At 34.8% G+C, this 20,461-nt stretch overlaps 3 protein-coding genes across 4 annotated transcripts; 2 read left to right on the top strand and 1 right to left on the bottom strand.

Moving 5' to 3' along the window:
• Positions 1 to 8,749: 8,749 nt before the first annotated feature.
• Positions 8,750 to 11,610, top strand: LOC104713186 (bifunctional nuclease 1). Of its 2 annotated transcripts, none has more exons than XM_087463768.1 (11): positions 8,750 to 9,093; positions 9,366 to 9,674; positions 9,767 to 9,937; positions 10,053 to 10,102; positions 10,194 to 10,250; positions 10,344 to 10,409; positions 10,522 to 10,596; positions 10,681 to 10,799; positions 10,899 to 10,990; positions 11,139 to 11,205; positions 11,280 to 11,610. In XM_087463768.1, the coding sequence occupies exons 2-10, from the start codon at positions 9,374 to 9,376 to the stop codon at positions 11,198 to 11,200; spliced, it is 993 nt and encodes a 330-aa protein (XP_087319894.1). In that variant the 5' UTR covers positions 8,750 to 9,093; positions 9,366 to 9,373; the 3' UTR covers positions 11,201 to 11,205; positions 11,280 to 11,610. The 2 variants fall into 2 exon arrangements, with proteins under 2 accessions (XP_087319894.1, XP_019085013.2); XM_019229468.2 differs by having other exon boundaries at positions 8,791 to 9,093; positions 9,370 to 9,674.
• A 2,825-nt stretch (positions 11,611 to 14,435) lies between these two features.
• On the top strand, positions 14,436 to 17,885 carry LOC104713185 (phosphatidylinositol/phosphatidylcholine transfer protein SFH5). The gene is made up of 13 exons (XM_010430252.2): positions 14,436 to 14,660; positions 14,848 to 15,160; positions 15,248 to 15,347; positions 15,430 to 15,696; positions 15,789 to 15,866; positions 15,970 to 16,071; positions 16,167 to 16,216; positions 16,301 to 16,400; positions 16,503 to 16,595; positions 16,680 to 16,793; positions 16,876 to 16,990; positions 17,066 to 17,439; positions 17,531 to 17,885. The coding sequence occupies exons 1-13, from the start codon at positions 14,627 to 14,629 to the stop codon at positions 17,627 to 17,629; spliced, it is 1,839 nt and encodes a 612-aa protein (XP_010428554.1). The 5' UTR covers positions 14,436 to 14,626; the 3' UTR covers positions 17,630 to 17,885.
• Positions 17,886 to 18,023: 138 nt separating this feature from the next.
• Positions 18,024 to 19,555, bottom strand: LOC104713184 (uncharacterized). Its single transcript, XM_010430250.3, has one exon. The coding sequence runs from the start codon at positions 19,095 to 19,097 to the stop codon at positions 18,252 to 18,254; it is 846 nt and encodes a 281-aa protein (XP_010428552.1). The 5' UTR covers positions 19,098 to 19,555; the 3' UTR covers positions 18,024 to 18,251.
• Positions 19,556 to 20,461: the final 906 nt, after the last annotated feature.

The raw sequence follows: 20,461 nt of genomic DNA, 5'->3' as shown, positions 1-20,461 counted from the left end.
GTTTGGAAAAATAACGAGTGGTGTGAGATTTGAGTGTTTTTACTATAAGTTATAAACTTTGTATTGTGAGTGATTTACAAATAAATATAAGAGTGTTTTATTTAGTTGGCTTATATATTTGTGGTTAATTTATAAATTGTGTATTTACAAGATACCAATTATACTTTAACCCAATATTAAACCGATTAATTTCTCAACATTTGGTATCAGAGCGAAGTCGATCCGACCAACTCTAATATATATTTGTTTAGTTGTTATTTGGAAGCTTTTGGTAAAATCATGACGGATTTTACTACCTCTATTGAGAAGCTCAATAACAACAATTATGGGTCATGGAGTACTCGCATGAAGTTTTATTTGCTCGGACAAGATTTATGGGATATCGTTAACGGAGCTGAGACGACACCACCAAGAGAAGCAAGAAGCACAAATACAACTTCCGACACCTCAACCTCAACACCGGTACGACAAGATGCTGCACCTCAAAGACCAACGAGTGATCATGACGCCTTAAAGAAGTGGAAGGTCAAGGCTGGTAAAGCCATGTATGCTTTAACCGTGGCTGTAGAAGAAGATTTTCTACAACGGATTAAAGATGCCCGAACACCAAAAGAAGCTTGGGACATATTGACGGCAATCTTTGCGAAGAAGAATGACGCAAAATTACAAAGGCTTGAGAATGAGCTTTTGTCTATCTCCCAGAAGAATATGACCGTGAGTCAATATTTTTCAAAAGTGAAGTCTCTTTGTGATGAGATTTCTAAACTAGATCCTGAAAATTCTATTACTCAGACAAGAATGAAAAGAATTATCATTCATGGTCTGAAGCCAGAATACAAGAGTATTATTACGGCAACTCGGGGCTGGGCTACCGAGCCAACTTTAGCAGATCTAGAGAATTTGCTAATGAATGAGGAGGATCTAGATAAACCCACACTTAGCCGACCAACCAATGGTGAAGAGACAGCTTTATTCACCAATAAGAGAAATGACCAAGGTTATGGTTATGGTCGTGGTCGAGGACGTGGTCGAGGTCGCGGTCGAGGACGCGGACGTGGTACCGGGAGATTCAACGGACAAGAACGAGATGCTCAAGGAAACCATGAGAGAAGTTTCCAATCAGGGGGAGCTCGAGGAGCTCAAAATAATCAAGGTGGTCAGAATCGATGGCAACAAAATAATAATGAAAGTGATGCATGTTACCATTGTGGCAAGAAGGGACATTATGCAAGAAATTGTTGGTCAAAGAAAGTTGAAGGAAATGCTGCCACAAGTTCAAAGAATGAAGGACATGGAGAAGAAGATTGGGAGTTTGAAACTTCTTTCTTTGCGGAGGAAGTGGATCTTGATGATGGAAGAGAGGAAGACTCAATAAAAGAATTTGCACTCACCGCTGTATGCGATCACTCAGTCGACTACAAAAATGATTGGATCGTTGACTCTGGGTGTTCAAATCATATGACAGGAGATGTGTCAAAATTAGTGAACATCACAAAATACAATGGAGATCGTGTTATTATAACAGCTGATAACACACAATTGCCAATAGCCCATGTTGGTGAGACAAATCTACCACAAAAGAATGGACATGAAGAAATTCAACTTCGAAATGTTTACCATGTCCCAGGAATGAAGAAGAACCTGTTATCCGTACCCCAACTCACAAGTGCAGGCAACTACGTACTGTTTGGTCCAGAAGATGTGAAGGTGTATCGAGAATTAAAAATTATTGGCACACCGTTCATAGAAGGACCAAAAATGAGGGCTATTTATGTGATGTCAGCAGAAGAAGCCTATGTTGAAAAAACGAGGAGAAGTGACACTGGCGACTTGTGGCATGCACGACTCGGACATGTCAATTACAGCAAATTAAAGATTATGATGCAGAAGTCGATGTTGAAGGGACTCCCACAACTTGAGATGAACCATGAGATTGTGTGCGCAGGATGCCAATATGGTAAGGCACATCAATTGCCTTACAAGGATTCAAATTTTAAAGCTAAGGAGCCGTTGGAGCTGGTTCATTCAGATTTGCTGGGAAAAATCAAACAACCATCAACACGTGGTTATCAATATTTGATAACCTTTATTGATGATTTTTCAAGATACGTATGGGTTTATTTTCTAAAGCATAAAGATGAGGCTTTAGAAAAATTTAAAGAATTCAAGACCACAGTAGAACGTGAGCTCGGTAAAACGATCAAGTGCCTACGCACTGATAATGGAGGAGAATACACTTCAAACGAGTTTAACAACTACCTTAAGGAGGTTAATATTCGGAGACAACTCACTTGTGCAAAAACTCCACAGCAAAATGGAGTAGCCGAAAGAAAGAATCGCCACCTCGCAGAAATTTGTCGAAGTCTTCTGCACGCTAAGAACGTTGATACAAGATTTTGGGCAGAATGCATGAAGACGGGTGTTTATATCACCAATAGGCTGCCACAACCAAGATTGGAGTTTGTTTCACCATTTCAGAAGTTATATGATGTGAAACCAACGGTCAGTTACTTTCGAGTATTTGGATGTGTGTGCTATGTTTTTATTGCCGATGAAGATCGCAGTAAATTTGACAAGAAGGCCATTCGCTGCATTTTTGTGGGATACGACGAACAAAAGAAAGGCTGGAGATGTTGTGATCCCAATACAAACAAGATATATGTCTCACGAAATGTTGTATTCGATGAGGCATCTTCGTGGTGGGCAAACAAGGTAGCTTTACCAGATACGCATGAGTTGCAAGAAAAATTACAAACGAAGTTACAACTAGAATCGTCTCCTGGCAATGAAGACACAGAAGAACAGTTACCGTCACCTCAATCGAACGTTGGATCCAAGTCAAGAAGCCCTTGGAAAACAGGTGTTCATGAAACACCAAATGAAGTGGAGACCACTCAACAAGAAGAACAACAAGTGGAGCCAGTACAACCTCAACTACGAAGGTCTATAAGAGAAAGACGTAAAAATCCAAAGTACATAAATGCTGCGTATGCTGAAGTTAAAGAGCCAACTACATTCGAAGAAGCGTCAAGGAATCCAGAATGGAGAAAAGCTATGGAAGAAGAAATTTTGGCACTAAAACAAAATCAAACTTGGAATTTAGTGCCTAAACCGGAAGGTGTTAAACCAATATCCTGCAAATGGGTTTACAAGCTGAAAACTCTTCCAGACGGTACAATCGAACGATACAAGGCCCGATTAGTTGTACGTGGATTTTCTCAAGAGTATGGTATAGACTATGATGAGACATTTAGTCCAGTGGCAAAGATAACCACAGTTCGTGTGCTACTAGCACTAGCCGCAAGTAAGTCATGGAATTTATGGCAGATGGATGTGAAGAACGCTTTTCTAAATGGAGAACTTGATCGTGAAATTTATATTGATCAACCCCAAGGATTCGTAAATCACGAAAAACCAGAGTATGTGTGCAAATTAAAGAAGGCTTTGTATGGTTTAAAGCAGGCGCCTAGAGCATGGTACGGGAAGATTGCGGAGTTTTTAGTCCAAAGTGGTTATCATGTTGCCCCATCAGATTCGAGTCTGTTCGTGAAGATTCAAGGAGAAAAATTATCAATTATTCTTGTATATGTCGATGATATAATCATCACCGGAGATGACACGGGCGAGATTCAAAGGACAAGGGAAAACTTGTTTGTTCGATTTCAAATGAAAGAACTTGGTGAATTAAATCACTTCCTAGGATTGGAAGTTGAAAGAACAAAAGACGGCATATTTCTTGGTCAACAGAAATATGCAAGAGATCTCATTCAGAAGTTTGGGTTAGCTGAGTGTAAACCAATCACTACACCAATGGAGCCAAATTTGAAGTTGTGTGCCTATGATGGAAAAGACTTGGATGATACAACAATGTATCGACAAATCGTAGGTAGTCTTATCTATCTTACTCTTTCTAGACCCGACATAACTTTCGCTGTAGGCGTTGTTAGCAGGTTCATGCAGAAACCGAAGAAACCACACCTTGAAGCAGTTAAAAGAATCTTGAGATATATCAAAGGCACGATTGATTGGGGACTCCTTTACAAGAAAGGAGTACAAAGTAAGCTCAATGGTTATTGCGATGCTGACTATGCTGGAGATCATGACACTCGGAGGTCAACTACTGGATATGTATTTAACCTTGGTTCTGGAGCTATATCATGGTGCAGTAAGAGACAACCTACCGTTTCTCTTTCAACCACAGAAGCAGAATATAGAGCAGGAGCAATGGCAACACAAGAATGTGCTTGGTTGACTCAACTCATGAAAGATTTAAACCAACCGATAGAAGATGGAGTTCCATTACACTGTGACAACCTGTCAGCAGTTCGTTTAGCCGAAAATCCTGTTTTTCATGCTCGAACAAAACATGTGGAGGTACATTATCATTTCTTGCGAGAAAAGGTACTTCAAGGAGATATTGTCATGAAACCAATCAAGACACAAGATCAGGTTGCAGACATCTTTACAAAAAGCTTATCTGCATCTAAGGTTATCGGATTTCGAATGTTACTTGGAATGACTACACGCACAAGGAAAGTTGATAATGAGGGGGAGTGTTAAAAGTAATTCATCATCACTTTCACATGTGCTACAAAGATTTACTGAAAGTCAAAAAGAGAAGGTAATTAAATAGGACGGTGCTTCTATTGTTGAAATAAGAAGTGGTGGTTGTTATGTTTGTCAACAAAAGTGGGCTGCAAGCTTCCTATAAATAGAGAGAGATCAAGCGAGAGCAAATCATCCCATAGCATCCAATATAATAAAGAGAAGTTGCAATACTAAGCAACATATAAATAAGAGAGTGTGTGAGGTTTGGAAAAATAACGAGTGGTGTGAGATTTGAGTGTTTTTACTATAAGTTATAAACTTTGTATTGTGAGTGATTTACAAATAAATATAAGAGTGTTTTATTTAGTTGGCTTATATATTTGTGGTTAATTTATAAATTGTGTATTTACAAGATACCAATTATACTTTAACCCAATATTAAACCGATTAATTTCTCAACAGCTATAGTTTTTAATTCTCTAAAAAGAAAACCAGAAGATATTTTCAAACATATAGACACGTTGCACGATATATGCCTCACATATATACAACGACGTTACGAGATTAGTTGATATATTTTACAGTTTGCATATTATATTGGCCATTCATTGTAAAGAAACACATACATACGTAAACATTTTCTTTATACATATCACATCAAAACTGATGTTGCAACTTAGGGGTCGAGATTTCTTGTCTACCTTTGTACGGTCCCGGACTTTTCCTTCGGTACTAAGGCAAAAATGGCACATGCACATTCAAGCATGCATTAGTGAGTTTAACCGGAACGTGTTTACCATTGAGCATTTATACTTACAGCAGTAGTATAATTAGTATATACTGTATTAGTTAAAACCTATACTTACAGAGTATTATCGTATCAATCGAACTTTAGTAACACACGAATTTATGTAACTTAATTAATCAGCTAATTAGCACGACAGTGTTGAGAAAAACTAACTTCTTCAATCAGAGAAGTGATTGTATATATTGTTCCAATTTTACTAGGTATGAATTCGAATTCTAAACGAAGTCACTGCGGCCGATTTGTAATGTCCGTGATACTGATAAAATTCAAGACTTTGCTGACTAAACAAATAATATAAAATTATTCTTATATATGCGTACGCAATTACGTATTATCACACAATGGATTGGTAAATAACTTAAACATACATGCAAATGGAGGGCATATTCTTTTGCTTAAGAAAAATGCTATAGAATATGTGTTAATTTCATCAAGAAAACATAAATATATGTATGTGAATTCTAGAAGGATTCTCTTTAATTAAACCAAGACCAAAGAATACCTAAACGATAAACATAAAAATAATATAAGTATATAAAAAAGAATCTTGGAACAAGTTCCAGACACTAGCATCGACATGCATGATCTATCAAATCTGGGATATCAAAAAACCAGATTCGAAAAACACACGCATATGCACTCATACATACTACATATAGTAATATACCTAATTAGAGAGCAATATATATACAATTATACAATTGTGTAACATATTGGTGTCTCATAAACTTGAGCATGACCTTTCTGAATTCGTCGTCTCAGTTGTTATTACTTAAAAACACAACAACCTAATCGACGCGTATTAAATTTTGATAATTTTTGGAAGGAGATCACTTAATTAATAGCACAAAAATTAGTCAAAATAAAAGACGACGGGTACGTGATTTCAGGTTCATGCACTCCTACAAAGATATACTACTACTACTATTTAATAGTCGCTGAGACTGTTGGTGAAGTGCATGTATATATATTTACCAAATTCGTTGTTTAATTAAGCCTTCAATTAATGATATACTTAATTAGCTAGGTGTGCTAGCTAATGAACCAAGTAAAACCAAGTGTCTATCTATACTTCGGAGAAAAGATCTCTGATCATGTGAAGCGGATGTTTTACAAACTAATCAATAACATATTTGGTACTATGCTCTATGTAAAGTTTTTTTTTTTTTTTTTTTTTTTTAATTTATTTAATAAGTAAAGTGGTAAAAGGAAAGAAGAAAGAAAGAAAGAAAGAAAGAATGAAATAGTGGTAGGGTTAAGTCGGGAGAGAATGCTAAAGTCTTGAGAGTGAGTGAACGCGAGGCTTAGAGCAGCCGACATCGAATCTTTTTAAAAGTCGCAAAAAATATCAGAAACACCTTATCATATAGCTCATACATATATACGTGCATCTGATTATCTTTCTTATTTTTTAAAATATATATGAATCTTATACTACGATATATATATATATATATATATTTCAATTTAGTTTTTTTCTTCAAACGAAAAGAACTTGAAGCTTCCTCTTCAGATACATCTCGAACCATCAATTTTATAATAATAGATTATTATATGTTGGAGGGATCCACATATATAAGACAAATGAAAAATTATACATATATAGTCGGAAGTGTAAACCGTGTAATTAAGTTCGGTTAATACCCAAATATCACTCTTTTTTAAAAAAAACAATAAATCAAAAATATGTTTGTATGCTCGAATATGCTGTTCAGTGATTATATATATTTGACCAGTTCAGACGTTTGTGAATGCTCCATCTTTTGTCTGTTATAGAGGTCAACGCTTTGACTTATTACTGTAGTTGCTTTTTGAAATGTTGGGCTTCCCCTTCAAAGCCCATTGTTTTCTTAATGGTGTCCAATAAAAACGGGTTTGATTTTGATCGGTTGATCCGTTAACTTTTTGTTTTTGTTGTGTGTTTGTGGTGGTGGTTGTTAATTAATTAAATCAAAAAGTTAAAAACACTCGTTAGATGCTAGAAAAAACCATGGGTAATTATTGGGCCCTAATTATAGGCCAAATTTTGTTTAGGACCAAATAAACCCCAGAGAATCTTAGCCTTCTGTTAGTTTGTTTGTTTGTTTTTTCCTCCAGAATCGTAGCACTCTCATGTCAGTCTCAATGATCAAGCAATAATAATGGATATGCATTACAAGTAAAATACAAATGAGAATTCAGAAAAAAAAAAAAAAAAAAAATCCAAACATTGAGGAAGGGGGGGTTGGGGTGAGGATATTTTTGGGGCTGAGAAATTGGATAACGAAGGAACGCTCGTGAAGCCATTTACCTATCAATTTTTTTCGTTGGACCGATAAGGTATTTGGCAATGTCAAAGGGGCCATCACTGACACTGACCTCTTAGCTTACAAATTTGTAGTAGTAGTTTCAACTTGCTTATTTCACTTTCCTTGAATAAGACTTGCCTTTTCCGCTAATTGGCCAAATCAAATTTACTCAGAATTTGTTAATTGGTATTCTTTTTATATGATGTGCCCATTTCTTTTTTTTTGTTTCAACATAAACTATATTATTTTTTTGGTTTAGATATAAATGTAAATACTCTATTTTTAGTTAAGTATATCAGAAATATACTGTATAATTTTAGTTAGGACACTTTTTTTCTAGAAGATTAAAAAAAAAGAAAAGGCTAAAAAAAAGGGAGTCCATGTTTTATAACTACTACTAACCTTATCCAAAACCATCTCTGAGAGATACAAAGGGCGCATGTACACGTGGCATCCATCTAGGCGAATAATATTTCGTCTGCCGTCAAGTGATGACGTGTCGAGCTTTTACGTTGTCTTGTTCTCACGTCATCACGTTTAGCTTATTTGAATTCCCTTTTTTAACCCTTTCCCATTTCGGTTTTCCTAATTACAATATTACAATATTAGAATAGGTCTGGCTCAAGAAAAAAAAACAAAAAAAAAACAGGAATAGGTGAATGAGTTATTCCGTACCAATTTTATATGCTTTATGATTTTTTTATTATTAATCTATTATATAAGTTGTTGGTACATCTTTTGCTCAAATTAGACGTAATTGAAATTGACGGTGTCCTGATTTTAATAACAATGACCAAAGCACAATTATCATGTGTTTGTTGTATTTGGTCAAATAATAATTAAAGAATTTTTACATATCGATGCCTTCCTTAACTAGAAATGTCAAAGCATACATATTGTATCATTATTTTTCCCTTAATTATTTTAAAAACCTATATGAGATTTCCCATTTTTCATTTAGAAAATACTTTTTACAATTAACATTGACTAAACATAAATAAAAATTACCAGATTATATTTTAATCACAATTTAGTTTTATTAATAAATGAAAAAAGTAGGATGTTTTTGTTTTGGTAGACATCGCTAAATTTATTCAAAAAAGTTGGTCCATAAATAAAATACGAAATGGTTAGGCAAAATGAAACATCAAAATTTGGGGGAAAGGGGTAAAATCGACAATTAAAACAAAAACTGAGTCGATAAAGGTAACGGAGATTCTCTCACTCCTTTGATCTCTCAACTCCTCCTCCTCAAGTGAAGAATCATCTCTCTCTCTCTCTCTATCTATCTATCTATCTATCTTCTTCCGATTGATCCTCTCTTCTCTTTGGCTTCTTCGGAACTCTTCGATCCTCTTCTTGAATCGATCTGTTTAGAGTCGTCACTAATCTCTCTCGTGCGAGTGTTTATTACCATTCACGATCATCTGATCTTATCCGTTTCCACTTGTAAGTGATTCAATGATCTTCCTATTTATTTGATCATCGATATGTGTTTTTTTGGGGATATCTATGGTTAAACTCGATAAATAGATGATCTATATGATAAAACGCATTCCATTGTATAGAGATCACTGATTGATTTGACTTTTTTGTTTTTGGTAGTTTGTTTTGGAATCTGTTGTATGGATCAATGAGTTTGTAGAATTTTTCAGATTAGAGATTTGGTAATGTTTTTGATACTCTAGAATCTCGTGTGTTTGATGATTGTGTATTGAAAGGAAGGAAGATGAGGTCGCTTCAAGCACCAGTTGTATGCCCTACGATTCGTCCAAGACAAGTTGGTGGTGCATGTGCTTCACTTGTCAACTACACTGGTTTGAAACCTAGAAGCCAATTCTGGGGTAATCTTCGGAACAAAGGTGTCAAGTCTCATCAGGTTACCACAAAAACAATCACTCTTAGATTCTGCAACAACAGGAGTAGTATTAAGTGTGTTTTCAGCTCTCACTCTGATGGTACTGGAAGCACCGCTGAGAATTTTAATGAACATGATGAAGATTATGTCAAATCTAGTATTGTGGAAGCTGGTAAGCTAGTTAGTGGGATTATTTTCTTTGTCTGGTTTTGATTGAATTTGAGTTCCACCTTATTATTATAACTTTTGGTTTGAATGTTTTAGTTGAAGTAAGGAGTGGAGCAGATGGTTTCATGGTTAAGATGAGGGATGGTAGGCAACTACGATGTGTTCATAACAATCCTCATGGAGGGCATTTACCAGATTATGCTCCACACCCTGCTATTGTTTTGAAAATGGAAGATGGAACTGGTCTTCTCCTTCCCATTATCGTCTGTACGTGTATTAGCTTAGTTTTGATGATCTCAAAGTGTTTTTTTTTTTTTTTTTTTTATATCTCACTCTCAGAATGTTTTCAGTTTCTTATTTCGTTTTGTTTTTATTATTGCAGTGGAGATGCCTAGTGTGTTACTCATGGCAGCAATGACCAATGTCCAAATTGTATGCTTTTATCGTTCCTTGTCTTTTCTTTTTTTTGGATTAGTGAAGAGTGATTGAAGAGAGGTTTTATGGTGTTTACTTGTTGTTGCAGGCAAGACCTACCATGTATCAAGTGGTGAAGGAAATGGTGGACAAGATGGGTTACGAAGTATGTCTTATGGTTTCAGTTTGGCCTCATTTTTGTATTCTCCTCTAGTCCTGAACATATTGTTTCATGAAAAATGTCTCAACTTTTCTACAGGTTAGACTTGTTAGAGTCACCAAAAGAGTTCACGAGGCGTATTTTGCCCAGTTATACCTTTCTAAGGTTTGCAACTGGTTGACTTAATACAACTTTCATTCAGTCTTGGAAACTCAATATCTATTCATTGTCTTGTTTCATCTACTAATTAAGGCTGCTTTTCGGGAAAACATTGCAGGTGGGTAATGCCTCGGATTGTATCAGCTTCGACCTTCGGCCTTCAGATGCAATTAACATAGCTGTTAGATGCAAGGTACGACATAACTATGTTTATTTGTCATCTCAGCTAAATGTAAATACGTATTCATTGATATATATCGTGTTGATCCATCTATAGGTACCTATCCAAGTGAACAAGTACCTTGCATATAGTGATGGAATGAGAGTCATCGAGTCAGGAAAGCTATCAACACCGGCACCTGCTTCAGATGGTTTACTATTTATTGAACAAGACCGGTAAATCTTCATACACCTAAAGATCGGTCTAACATGATCACATCTTTTTGCTGTGAATTTGAGTGCCACAACTTAAAACTCCGTTTCAACTTTGTGCAGACCAAATGGTCAAGCTTGTCTTGATACGAAAGAGTTCAATATTTTGAGCAACATGATGCAAGCTGTTGATGAAGAGCGATATGATGAAGCCGGTATGCTTATTGTCTCTGTCTATATCCAAAATGTTGCAAATATCAGACTGGTATCATCACTTACTGGTCTGATTGGGGGCTCAGCATTGAGATTTAATCAGATCTATGTATAATAGATCACTTACACTGTTGGTTCTATGATTTGCAGCTGAGTGGAGAGACAAGCTTGGCCAGTTTCGGGCCAAACGTAACCTGAAGAAATACACGTGAGAGAGGTAAGGAGAAATGAACTAAAATCCATCTAAATGACAATATCGTTTCTCGATGCTTATGTTTCTCCTTGGGGCAGCTCGATCAAAAAATTATTGGCTGTGTACATAACAAGAAGAAAGTCATTGGTCGGAATCAAAGTGGAGGAAGGAAGAAGCCTGAAGTGTCGTCTCTGTATGATGGGAGATCGAAGAATGCTTCTGCACTTTACCCATTTCCCAAAAAGGAAAAAATGTATAATGTATGTAGTGTGATGTGTACATATCACTTGTTAATCTATGCATATTAAGGTCGCTAATTAATCATAAGTCTACTCTTGTGTTCGGCGTTGTTTGTTTTCGTGCTTCTTTCTTCTTTTTAGTTTTTATTTTTCTTCTCAATATTATAATACAATATATTATTTGTTGTTACTTGCGGTTGTGTCAATCTTATAAGCAAGTTAGTATTATTAGTTTATTTATGTCAATGGATTTTCTTGAAGTGACAGATGGTTAACAAAAGTTTGGAAGAAAAAGACAATTTAGGTGACATTGCCGACATATCTGCAGTGTCTGTTTTGTTTTTAGTCAATGTCTCTAGAACATATCTTGATATATTTTCTTACATCAGAACTCACTCAATGTTTTATTATGATATTTTTCACGTAAATTATCTATATATATTCGTACTAGTTTACAAATAAGTTTTCTTTAATTTTTTTTTATATACAAATAAATTACAAATAGTTTACAAATAAATTATCTATATATATTCGTACTATTTTGCGAAGACATGTGTTTTCCCAAAACCATTATAACAGTATACGTAGTAATAAATTGGTTTTCGTTGAGCTAAATTGTAATTTAACTAGTTTACAATTCTTCATCGATTGAATTTTAGGTGAATCGATAATGACGGGCAATTCACATTATGGTACTATTGAAATAGCTTTTGCTATGCGTTTCTTTTGTTTTAGATTTCTTTTTATTTAAAATTTTAAATAAAAATAGAATATTTGTCAATTGAAAAATGGAAAAAAATTAAATAGAAAAAACGAAAATCCATATCCATACAAATAAAATATCTCGCAACATTCGTTTCATAGGACAAATTAGTGTGACAAGCACTTGTCAAAAGTGGGCTCGCAAAATATAGAAAAAAATATTTATAATAAATTAATAAGCAATGTTTTATTGAAAAAGCCAAAAAACAAAAAAAAAATAAGAAATAAAGGAATTTTTTTTTTAAACTGTGACAGGTTCAAAACAGAAAATCATGTAAAGTGGTTTTCAATAATACTATATAAACAACTCATATATGAACGAACACCCAAAAAAATTATAGCAAGGTCATGTAATATTGGATATCAATTTTTTTTGGAAAAAAGAGTTAGTCAGCTCACAAACTATAACCACACATACCAACTTCAGAAATGTATACACAATTACATAAATTATATGTTTTGCATGACCACATATACCAACTATATGATGACATATGCTCAACATCACAACCATCTTATTCCGGTACACCGTTCATCAGAATCCAGTATTGACCAGCATTGACCGACGTTGATCGGCATTGACCGATATTGACCAATAAAAATATGTAAAATTTTTTTTTAAAATATTTAGAAACCAAAATAAAAAATTTAATTGAATTATTTAGAAATCATGTATGGTGTTTTATAACTAAAAACATATATGAATCCAAAATAAAGATATATTGTATATATATTCCATTCATTTAATCTTATAATAGTTACCTTTTTTTTTTTTTCAAAACTTAACTAAAATTGAAATAAAAATCATTTATAAGATATTAAAACTTAAATTCAAACCAGATAATCTTGTTGTAATAAATCAAATAAGAAAACTACTTATTTTAACATTATTAATTTAAAAACATCAATTTCTTACTTAATTTCTCTAAATATAAAATTAATATTATTTAATATTTTCGGCCACAAAAAATATTTCTACAACAAAATACTTAGAACCAAGCCCAATACATATCAAAATCATTATAGTTATTGAAAAATATTATACACTCATGGTAAAATAAAAATTTTAATATCTAAAAAAATTATTAATGATTTTTTATTTCAGTTTTATTAAGTTTTGCAATAGAAAAATATATTGCATATATGTTAATTCATCCAGTCTTATGATAGTTAGATTTTTTTTATTCTATTGCAATTAAAAATATCAACTTATTATTTGATTTATTTAAATACAATGTTTTTTGTTATTTAATAAAAGCAATATGTTTGATTGTAAACAACAAAAACACACAATATTGATTCTTAATATATAGAAGATAGAAGATCCAAAAAATTAATTTTGGAAAACAATATATTTGACTGTAGAAAAATAGTATATATATATATATGTTTATATATATATGTATTCAAAATAATTATTAATAAATTTTATTTAACTATTAGTTTAGCTTCAAAATTAAAATTATTAATTATAAGAATGAATATATTAAAGATGTAAACAAAATATTTAGTTATATAATATTGAATTTGTCTTAATTAAAAAAAATTATAAACTACTTGATATAGCAATTTATGTTTTTTTTTAATAGTATACACAAAAAAATAGAATATTTTTTGGGTCAATATTGGTCAATGCCGGAGTCAGTTAACCGGTGTACCGAAATTGTATGTTTATGGTGTTAACCACATGACGTCATATAGTTCATGCATATGGTCATGAAATACATATAGTTCGTGTAGTTGAGAGTACAATATTATACTTAGTATGTGAGACTATATGCTCCCTCATACTTCGTGTAGCTTGCCATCTTTTTCCAATTTTCAACTAGTTCACTAAATTTTAAGGACAAAAGAAAAAAATCAACTCGCTAACTTATACAATTTTAGATTTTGAATATGTTTAGGTCATTAGGTGACCTACTATGTATCATAGTTAGTAAGCAATTCTCTCATTATAATACATTTCAGAATAGTTCATTGTTAACGAATTTATATAACTAACAAAAACATTTTATAACGGTAATTGGCGCGCGCGGGAAATCATCTAGTTAATTTGTTTTTCCGAAAAATAAAAATAATTAATCAATATTTAAAATAAAATAGAACAGAGCAAAGCAAATACTATGTTTTTAAAGTCTTTAAAGAAGAAAAATGGAAAATAAAAAAATCACCGACGGTGTTAGCGTCTGCCGTTGGTGTTTTCCGGCCAACAACAGCAATTAATGTACCTCTCATAAGTCTAACGCAAAGTTTAAATAAAAATAAAATAAAAGAAGAATGACTTAAAAATATGAGGTTATAAAACCCCATCATCATCACTTTACTTGTCCCTCTTTACGTCTCTTTCAATTTCTCTCTGAAGAAAGAAGAATCGCTTCTCTCTCTCTCTCTCTCTCTCCCGATTTCGAATCCGCCAGTTCTCGTGGAGATCCCCTGATTCCCTCATGTCAGGCTCTCTTGATCGACTCGCGAGGCCTTGTGAGTTTAATTGATTTATTCACCTACCCCCCTTTCTCCGATCATCGTGGTTAAGATATATAGGTTTCGGATTGAGGATTTTAGGGAATTGAGTTTGAGAAACTGTAATTTGGATTGAGAATTTTGTGGATTTTTGTTGTTTATTTGAGATTTTGTTGTTGTTGTTGTTGTTGTGATTTTTGTTCAGGTTTTGAAGGGTGTTCGAGCAACGATGAGAGAAGAGAACGGAGGTCAGATTTCGAAGTTTCAGAGGATGAGAAGAAAACAAGAATCGGGAATTTCAATTTCAAAAAGAAAGCAGCGAAAGCTTCGAGCAAGCTCAGACACTCGCTTAAGAAGAAAAGTAGCAGTAGGAGGAGAAGCGGCGATCGTAATTTCTCTCTCACCATTGAAGACATTCACGATGTCGAGGAGCTCCGTGCTGTTGACGAGTTCCGTCATTTGCTCGTCTCTGAGAATTTGCTTCCTCCTACTCTTGATGATTATCACATTATGTTGAGGTCTGCTTTTTTATTCCCCTCTCTCACAATTCATGAATTGTTGTTGATGATGATGATGATGATTATGTTCAATTTGTTCACTGTTAGATTCTTGAAAGCTAGGAAGTTTGATATTGGGAAAACTAAGTTAATGTGGAGTAATATGATTCAATGGAGGAAAGATTTTGGCACAGACACAATTTTCGAGGTTATTTATATGGTTTTTTTTAATAATAATCTTAATATGCGTTTGAAATTCATGTGATGAGAGTTTGATTTTGTGTCAATAGGATTTTGAGTTTGAAGAGTTAGATGAAGTTCTGAGATACTACCCTCATGGTTATCATGGTGTTGACAAAGAAGGAAGACCTGTTTACATTGAAAGATTAGGACAAGTTAATCCAACTATGCTCATGCAAGTCACTACAGTTGAAAGATTCATTAGGTATCATGTTCGAGAGTTTGAGAAAACTATCAACATTAAGCTTCCAGCTTGCTGCATTGCTGCTAAGAGACACATTGACTCTAGCACAACAATTCTAGACGTCCAAGGCGTGGTAAGTAAAAGGACCGGATTCTTTTAATTTTCCCTAGTGTATTGTTTGTTTGATGTCCTGCATCTTATTACCTTTAATTATGTGTTTTGCAGGGATTCAAGAACTTTTCTAAACCTGCGAGGGATCTCATAATCCAGCTGCAAAAGATTGACAATGATAACTACCCTGAGGTATGAGCTTGTTGCTATTGATTTTGTAACCAAATGTGTGTTTTCATATTAGTTTAATTAAAGATAATGTGAGGTAACATTTCATATATGTGGCTATATGCAGACACTTCATCGTATGTTCATCATCAATGGTGGTTCTGGTTTTAAGCTAGTTTGGGCCACAGTGAAACAATTTCTTGATCCAAAAACAGTCACGAAGATTCATGTAAATTTACCCTTTTTATGCATATCCATCCACATTTCCACAAGTTATAATTATCTTCAATCGTATTCACTATTGTCGATGTGTTGTTGTAATAGGTTATTGGTAACAAGTACCAAAGCAAATTACTTGAGATGATTGATGCAAGGTAGAGACTTCTCAGTCCTCTTGTTTGGTTGACATGAGTCCAAAATATGATTTAGCTTCCTAACCACATTCGGAACTTTTTCAGCCAGCTGCCAGATTTTCTTGGTGGTACTTGCACCTGTGCCGATCGAGGTGGTTGTATGAGATCTGATAAAGGTCCCTGGAATGACCCAGAGATATTAAAGGTAAAAAATCGATTTGCCACAGCCTATTCTTTACTGTATTTTAGTTAAAGAGATTTACACAAATAGAGAATAATGTTACCTAACTGATCTCCCCACCTGTAGATGGTTCAAAGTGGTGGACCGCTCTGCAGGCATAATTCAGCTCTAAACAGTTTTTCTCGTATGTCTTCGAGCGAGAAGCCATCTTTTTCAGGGGTAAAGGTCTTCTGGACTTAGACGGGAAACTTGTTTTTAATAATATGTATCTGACAGTAACAATAATGTCCCCTTTGTCTTTAGATAAAAATGAGTGACACTTCCACAGCGGAATCAGGGTCTGAAGTGGAAGAGATGGCTTCTCCAAAAGTAAATAGAGGGATTCGTATTCCCAAGCTGACTCCTGTTTGTGAAGATGTAAGAGTTTTTTATTGTATACAAGCGAAAATCACAGTATGCATTTCAGATTACTTTAATTATTACCGGACCTTACTTTCAGATTAGGGCCAATGGTAGATCAAATCCTACTGATTCATCAGAGTATGATTCACCAATGGTGGACAAAGTTGTGGATGTTGCTTGGATGGCCCATGAAAAGCCAAAGGCCTCAGAAGGTAAAAGAGTGAAAGCTAAATACTATGATATGTAAATCAGAAATCAGAACAATGTAATGGAATATGTTGGTGCAGGTTCAGACTATACTCCCAGTTTTGGCAAAACAGGATTGGTTAGTCATATCTGGATGTGGCTAACCGCGTTCCTTGTAAACTTGCTTACGCTTATCGCAGCTGTGGCTCTGCCACAGAGTAAAAGACGCATTCAGTCTGAAACTTCAGTTCATGAAACAATCGCTAGAGAGTCTCTTCCCCCTTCACCGGCTTCTGCAACTACCACAGAGAGAAATGTGTTTTCTTCTGTTGTAAACCGACTAGGAGATCTTGAGAAACAGGTAGAAACACTGCACTCGAAGCGACATGAGATGCCTCCTGAGAAAGAGGAGTTGCTTAACACAGCTGTTTATCGTGTGGATGCACTTGAAGCAGAGCTCATCGCTACAAAAAAGGTAGTTTAAATTTCACTGAATTCCATGTTTCTTTCATTTATTGAGATAGAAGTATTTGTATATTAACTTGTATACTCTCCAAATGATTCAGGCTTTGCATGAGGCTTTAATGAGACAAGATGATCTTTTGGCGTACATAGACCGAGAAGAAGATGAGAAGTATCATAAGAAAAAGAAGGTGTGTTGGTGAAGAGAGCTTTGGGGTTTGGGTTATATACGAAATTACGAGAAGTGGTGATACGACTCTGCATTCTGAGTAGGTTGGTAATTTCGTATACACACCAATCCCTCCCTATATATAGAAGAGAACAATGTTTATATCCGGATTTAGGTCTCCTAAGCAAAGATTTGATTACTTTTGGGGGAAAATCAGAAAACTGTTTTTTTTTTTTTTGTTGATATTCAAAGTACATTTTTATTTATATATCAGTGACTATTTTCTCTCACTTCCGTCTCTGCTTTGCCTCCTATCGTATTTTTTTTTAATCGATATGATCATAATTTTCTCCATTTTTCTTGGTCTTATATGTTTATGAGTCATTATGAAAAATGCTGATGATTACAATGAGATAAAATATAATGTATTTATAAAGCAAAGAAAGATTGTAGTATTTCCGTATTTCAGCTTCATTGTGGTGCCTAGTAAAAGCATGATAAACCATCAAAGATGAAAAATTGAAAATAAAAGCTAGCGAATTCAGAAAAATAAAAAACCACCAGCATCATCTAATTTTAAAATTAACTAGGAAACTCATTTTGAGTTTTTTTTTTTACTTTTTTGACCCTATCTAACTCCAAGTCAGCTTTTTCGACTACCACGACACAGAGCCATAGCCATAGCCATCGCTAGTGGCAGTACTAGCAACGAGGTCATGTGATGACCTCGAACTTGAATATTGAACGACGTCGTTTTCGTGAATAAGGCTTCTCTTCGTCTCCATTATGAAGCTTTCTACCTTCAAACGAAACTCTTCACTGCTCAGCCTCTCCATCTCCACCTCCACCTCTTTCGCCGATTCCGTTCTCCGGTACTCTGTCACCGCCCCTGATTTCTTTTTCTTCGCCTCCGATTTCGTCCTCCTATAAATTCCCGTCGTCGTAACCGCCTTCTCCTCACTAGCCTCATCCACATCAACCTCCGGGAAATACGCCGGAACGATTTGCTTGCTCGATTCATCGTACTCCACCACATTCGCCGGAACGATCTCCTTCTTCGTCGTAACCGCCTCTTCAACCTCCGCCGTCGGAACAATTTGTTTGTTCGAGTCACCATCGACTTCCACCACTTTCTCGTCGGGGGCGGTTACGGTTACGGCGGGGGAAAAAGAGGTGTATTGCTCGTAGAGATCTGGTTCGTTATGACCACTACTACAACTACTCTTCTCGTCGTCGCTCTCGCCGGAGAGAAGGAAGATCAAAACGACGAGTAGGTTAGCGATGACGAAGGCGACTGTACGATCGGTTATCAAAGCCGATCCGAACCGGTAAATCAAACCGCCGACGGTTTGTAACAAAACCGCCACAGTCGAGAACCATAAGTAACAGAGAAAAGCTACGGCGGCTAAACGTAGCATGTCGCGGAAGCTTCTACGGTTGTTGTATCTCCTCATCGCTTCCGCTTTCTCCGCTTCAACGCCATGGTACTCAAACTGCTTCATCTTCTTTTTCTTAACTCACTCTGTTTTTTTTTTTTTTTTTTTTTTGTTCCGTGAAATTGAAACAGAGAGACAGAGTAAATGTTTTTGGTTTTGATCTGATGAATATTAATAGTATAGGTTTGAGAAAGTAAATTACGATTGAGATTTTTTTTTTTTGTAAAATGATTATATTCTGGGAAAATGAAAGGGGAAACTAAACGATTCAGTGATATTTTCCGGGAAAATTGAAACGGGAAAGTGAAGCGGTTGTTTTAGGAAGAGAGGAGATACACTACTGACACACCTCTGATACGATATAATAATAATACCATCGCAGCCGCAGCACTTGTCTTTTTATATGACTCTTTTTGCATTTTTCCCTTAATTTTTATATTGTTTGGGTTTTTTTACCTAATTATGTTTATTGTGGACACTCAACCAATAATGGTAGAGCAAAATACATAGTAATTGTTCTTTTTTGGTTTTTAGTATTAAAATGTACTGGTAGAAAAGAACCTAGAGAATGAATACTTTAATCTTCAACATTGTTTTGTTTTGTCTCCCTGTCAATGACAAGAAAACACTGATTAGTTTGATTACTACTACTAATTTTCCATAAATAATTAATTATAGCTATCGACACTATTTTCACTATATAGAAACTTGCACGAAGATAAAAATGTTAATAGTTCACTTATGCTATCTCGTTCGTATATACTGAATATATTTCAACTTACTATAAAATTAACAATGCCATCTGTAACGAAATATTCGACCGACTGGGCATTTTTGAGAAATTAAATAATAATGGTAATTGATTACATGGACAAAAGAAGGACTTAATCTTTGAAGAATACACGTGAAAGTCACGCGCCGACGCCGTCAAAGTAAAAGAAGAACATTATAACTTACAACACATTTACGAGGTTCATGGATCCCGAACAAAAGAAAAGAATCGGAGACAATGGTCGAGAACCACGTGAGATCATAAGATGAGTCACGTGCGACGGAGAAGAAAACTTCTTACGCATAGCCTATGCAAAATATTTGTATATTAAGTTGATACTACTAGCTTAATTCATAGTAATGATAGTATAAAATATAGGGGGAGCTAGTAGTGTTTATTGCAGACAAAAGCTGATTTGGCATATCGACAGAGCTGATCACTGTCCCCGAACAAACAAACGAATGCATTATTTCGACAAATTAACGCAACCAACGATTTGTATTGTGTTCCAACATTATTAAAAGTTTGTTTCATTTGGATTGTTCCAACATAACCAACAAACTAATTATAGATGCGGTTAGATATATCGTTTCACTAGCCCGAACAGAGTATCTTTCATCATTTTTATGCTAGGAAACAGCAGAACATTAGTTTATCC

Source organism: Camelina sativa, chromosome 9 (assembly GCF_030686135.1).
Source record: "Camelina sativa cultivar CO46 ecotype springtype chromosome 9, ASM3068613v1".
In the NCBI taxonomy this organism is placed as follows: Eukaryota; Viridiplantae; Streptophyta; class Magnoliopsida; order Brassicales; family Brassicaceae; genus Camelina; species Camelina sativa.
Note: the sequence above shows the minus strand (reverse complement) of the source record. Positions and strands in the feature narration are given on the sequence as shown.

Excerpts from the sequence above, each read along its gene's own strand:
- LOC104713186 (XM_087463768.1), top strand. The coding sequence starts at position 9,374 with ATGAGGTCGCTTCAAGCACCAGTTGTATGCCCTACGATTCGTCCAAGA. Across the intron at positions 10,410-10,521 it reads CCCAGTTATACCTTTCTAAG|GTGGGTAATGCCTCGGATTG; the intron begins GTTTGCAACTGG and ends AAAACATTGCAG. Across the intron at positions 10,800-10,898 it reads CTATTTATTGAACAAGACCG|ACCAAATGGTCAAGCTTGTC; the intron begins GTAAATCTTCAT and ends AACTTTGTGCAG.
- LOC104713185 (XM_010430252.2), top strand. The coding sequence starts at position 14,627 with ATGTCAGGCTCTCTTGATCGACTCGCGAGGCCTT. Across the intron at positions 14,661-14,847 it reads TGATCGACTCGCGAGGCCTT|GTTTTGAAGGGTGTTCGAGC; the intron begins GTGAGTTTAATT and ends ATTTTTGTTCAG. Across the intron at positions 16,794-16,875 it reads TGACTCCTGTTTGTGAAGAT|ATTAGGGCCAATGGTAGATC; the intron begins GTAAGAGTTTTT and ends CCTTACTTTCAG.
- LOC104713184 (XM_010430250.3), bottom strand. The coding sequence starts at position 19,097 with ATGAAGCAGTTTGAGTACCATGGCGTTGAAGCGGAGAAAGCGGAAGCG.